Raw genomic sequence first — 4,770 nt, 5'->3', positions numbered from 1 at the left:
CTTCTCTTCTGACTCTGCAATTAACATCATATCGTCGGCATATCTCAAGTTGTTTAAGTTGTGGCCTCCGATAAGAAATCCTTGTAATGTTGATATTTCACGAAGGATAATCTCACTGTAAAAGTTAAAGAGATCTGGGCTAAGCACACATCCCTGTCGAACGCCTCTTTTAATGTTGGTGTATGAACTTGTGTCATCTCCCACTCGCATGCATGCCGATTGTTCTCAGTAGAGGTTGTGCAGAACTCTTAAATCCTTTTCATCCAGATTTAAACTTCTTAGCATATTGAAAAGCTCTTCATGTTGCACTTTATCAAAAGCCTTTGTATAATCAATAAAGCACACGTATAAATCCTTCTGCAGCTCGATAGCTCTTTCTGATAGTATTCTCAGTATGAAGATCACATTCTTTGTGCCAGCATCTTTTACGTACCCAAACTGTTCTTTTCCTATCTCAGGTTTTATCTTATTTCTTGCTCTCATCATCAGAATACGGAGTAGAATTTTTATCACATGGCTCATTAGGCTAATCGTTCTGTGTAATTCACATTCAATTGCGCCAGCTTTCTTGGGGAGGGCCATGAAAATAGATTTGCTGAGATCTGGGTACATATATATATATATATATATATATATATATATATATATATATATATATATATATATATATATATATATAATATCAATCAATAACGGTATGCTCATGTTTATGTGTTTCTGTGTGTTATGTGTGTGCGTGTATATATATTTGTTCCTGTATCTATATGCATTTGTGTTCGTATGGGTGTGTCAGTATCTGAATGTATATGTGACTTTGTATGCGTATGGGTGCGTTTACGTTTATGCGTCAGTACGTTTGTATGTGTGTACATCATCATCAATAACGGTATGCTCATGTTTGAGCAGCCGTGGACCTCTCCACCATCCTTCGCCACTCAACTCGATCTTGCGCTTTTCTTTCCACTTGTACCATCGACAACCCGCCAATATCTTTGATGTTGTCGCTCAGTCTATTCTTCGGTTTGCCTCTTCCTATGTTTCCTATCACCATCCCTGTCAGCAAGTCTTTTTCGATACTTTTACTTCTCATCACATGACCAATAAACTTCAGTTTCCTTTTGTTCAAGATGTCCAACAGCCGGTCTTTACAATTTACTTTTCTCAGCACTTCATCATTTGTTTTCTTTTCCGTCCATTTAATACATAGAATTCATCTGTAACACCACATTTCAAAACTATTGACCTTTTTCTTGTCTACCTTCTTCAGCACCCAACACTCAGAACCATATGACGCAATTGGGAAGACTGAGTTCAATAACCTCAGTTTTCTCTGTAAGGTAATGCTTCGGTCTTTCCAGATGTTAATTAGAGCAACTGTGGCGTTTTTGGCAATGGCAATTCTTCTTTTCATCTCCGATGAATCATTATATGTATTAGTTAAAACAGCTCCAAGATAAGTGAACTCTCACATTTACCACAACCACTCCATTGTTTGTAACATGCTCATCATCGTTCACTGCCGGTTATCTTCGAATCTTCATGATCTTAGTTTTCTTGGCATTAAGAAACAAACCAGCCTTTTCGCTTGCTTCTCTAACTTTATCTAATAGTTGTTGTAGTTCAGTGATACTGCTGGCAATTAAAACTATATCATCGGCGTATCTTAGATCTGATATTTTGTGTCCTCCAACATCTACAGTTCCTTCAAAATTCTCCAGAGCATCTCTCATAATTGCTTCAGAATATATATTAAAAAGGTACTGAGACAGAATGCAACCTTCTCGTACTCCTTTGTTGACTTCCAGAGGATATCGTGATCAACAGTATCAAAATCCTTCGAGTAATCGATGAAACACAGGTATAGGTCTTTCTCTGTTCTCTGTTTTTCTCTATGATCAATTTCAGATTTAGAATCTGGTTTCTGGTACCTTTTCCAGGGCGAAAACCTGCTTGTTCGTCTGCAATTTCTTCTCTTAACTTCAATTTCATTCTTTCAGCGATAATTTTTAATAACATTTTGCTGCTGTGACTTAATGCAATTGTCTTGTTATTGTTGCATTGGAGTGCATCACTTATTTAGGTATGGGAGTAAAGACGGATTTTACCCAGTCTTCTGGCCTTCTTCTTTCACTCTATATTTTCGTACAAAGTTTGTAGAAGTAATGGCGAAATAAATAAGGTGATAGAGGGGAAGGAAAAGGGGATAGCATATTCTTCCTTCGTTCCTCGAAATGTTTTGCACGTTGATGTTGATTTGTTCTAGCCAGCATTCTTGATTAGTTCTGCTGTTATTTCATCTATTCCCGGGCTCTTGTTATTCTTTAATTCTTTTATGGCTTTTATAACTTCATCCAGCAGTGGCGGTGGTTCATCTTCGCTGTCATTGAGTCCAATTAATGTTGTTGTTAGATCTTTATTCTTTTTGTATAGGTTGGAACAATATTGATTCCATCTATCTCTGACTTCTTTTCCATCACATAAAACTAGTCCATCTTCAGTTTTTTCGTCGCAATAATCTTTGAATTTTTGTATTTTGTTTTTTGTAAATTACTTCTTTAACTGGATTATTGATACCCTTTGATTCTAGGCATCTTGTTTCAATTTCACTTAGTGTTTTTTCAGATATCCAGGGGGAATTTGTCTTTTTCTTTTTGGCGATAGTTTCTTAAGCAGCGATCAGGAGTTCTTTTCCTTCTTCCCACAACTCATTTGGTGTTTTATCATCTTCACAGTGATTGAGTATTTCAAATTTGTTTGACACTATAATTCTGTAATTGTTATCAAGAGTTTTGTAGTCGAGCTTTAGAGGTGGTGTTGGACGCTCCATCATTTTGAGTCTTATTTGAAAGTCGATAGTTAGTAGTTGATGGTCATTGTTGCAGTCGGCACCAGGTCTAGTCTTGGCATTTTTTATACAACTTTTCCATTTTTGGTTCAGCACAATGGTTGCGTGTTCTTTTGTCTGGTGAAAACCACGTGTACAAGTGTCTTGGGTGGTGTTGGAACAATATGTTGGCTATAACTAGATTATTTGTATTACAGAATTCAATATAATCTTCACCTCTTTCATTTATATCTCCAAAGCCGAATTTTCCACAGGTGTCATTTTTTAGATCATTTTTCCTACTTTGGCGTTGAGGTCTCCCATGATTACTTTTACATCTCTGTTAGGGATTGTGTCTAAAATTTCTTGGAGAGTGTTATAAAAAATTTCCATTTCGATCATTTATTGGGCCCTACCCAATTTGTAGGGCCCAATAAATGATCGAAATGGAAAATTAGCGTATTAGCTGGACAGAGAAGAAGACGAATGATGAAGTGCTGAGAAAAATAAATTGTAAAGACCGACTGTTGGACATCTTGAACAAGAGGAAATTAAAGTTTATTGAGAAAAACTTGCTGACAGGGATGGTGATAGGAAACAGAGGAAGAGGCAAACCGAAGACAAGACTGAGCGACAATATCAAAGATATTTGCGGGCTGTCGATGGTACAAGTGGAAAGAAAAGCGTAAGATCGAGTTTAGTGGCGAAAGATGGTGGAGAGGTCCACGGCTGCTCAAACATGAGCATACCGTTATTGATGATGATGACCCAATTAGTGCATTTGCTGTTTTTTTTCGTGAGAATCATAGCAACTCCGTAACTATAATTTCCTTCTTTTCCAGAAAAAAAGAACTGTCTTGTTTTCTTTAGTTTTGAAACTTCCATTACTTTTCCAATTGGTCTCACTGATTCCTAGTATTTGAATGTTGTATCTATCCATTTCGTTACAGACAGTATGTAATTTACCCAACTCTTTCATTTTCCTTACGTTCCATGTTCCGATTTTTAATGTGTTTCTTAATTGGACATGTTTTCTTTGTCTTCTTTGTCTTCTCTTCCAGATGCATATTTAACATTGTCAGCCTGGTTGCCTACTGAAGAGCGCGCCCCTTGATAACCCACGGGACGGGCGTGGTGTAGAGGTTTGTCAGGAGAAAAGAAAAGTCGAGTGGAATCCCCCAGGCTTCTTCTCAACTCGCAGTCTCCAACTAACTAGGGGGAACTATCTCTGCCGCTTTAAAACAGTTACACTGTAATACGCCAGACATATTGTTTGGTGAAACCAGTAATCAGTAGAACCGAAGGTGTTTTCACCAGATATCCACTGCCCTGCTGCCGACAGCTTGGCATAGGGAGCTAATAGGGTGCTATCCTTGTTCAAGGGAACCCCAGGGTGCAGTTTATGGTATATATATATATATATATATATATATATATATATATATATATATATATATATATATATATATATATAATTTGCGCTGACGTACTTGAGTATTTTTCTTCGATTTTCAACAGTATAAAATTCTAATATGGAAACCTCTTACCGCTCCTTTCTCTCCCTTCTGATTTCTTTTTCATTCCCCACCTCCCATCTTTTTTCGGGTTATGTTAGCAAGTTTTCTTTATTTCCTCCACACCCAGCACGGCCTTCGTGGGTCGCACCTCCTCCGCAAGACCTGTTATGGCATGTGGCAGAGATAGGAGCCAGGCGTGGGACACATCTCAGCTGGCCGGGGAGAATCTTTCATACTCTTTCTTTTTGACTGTGTGAAGAGGTGTATGTACCTTTGATCTCTCTGCTCTCCTTCCATCTGCGGAGTATTAGGGAAAAAATAAGAGCGTGGGACAGGTGGAGAAAGAAAGATCTATGATGGAGAGAGCGGGAGAAAAACAAAGCGAAAATGACAGGGGGGTGAAAGGTTGAGAGAGAGAGAGAGAGAGAG

General features: G+C 37.9%; 1 protein-coding gene across 1 annotated transcript in view; it reads right to left on the bottom strand.

Annotated features, from left to right (window-relative positions):
* Positions 1-225: 225 nt before the first annotated feature.
* Positions 226-4,770, bottom strand: part of LOC119575898 — a 9,406-nt gene continuing 4,861 nt past the window's right edge. Inside the window, exons 3-5 of the mRNA XM_037923434.1 lie at positions 4,613-4,638; positions 4,465-4,503; positions 226-377 (exon numbers count right to left, since the gene is read on the bottom strand). Coding sequence (XP_037779362.1) covers positions 226-377; positions 4,465-4,503; positions 4,613-4,638 — 217 coding nt within the window. The remainder of the gene's footprint in view (positions 378-4,464; positions 4,504-4,612; positions 4,639-4,770) is intronic.

This window comes from Penaeus monodon, chromosome 8 (assembly GCF_015228065.2).
Source record: "Penaeus monodon isolate SGIC_2016 chromosome 8, NSTDA_Pmon_1, whole genome shotgun sequence".
Lineage (NCBI taxonomy): Eukaryota > Metazoa > Arthropoda > Malacostraca > Decapoda > Penaeidae > Penaeus > Penaeus monodon.
Note: the sequence above shows the minus strand (reverse complement) of the source record. Positions and strands in the feature narration are given on the sequence as shown.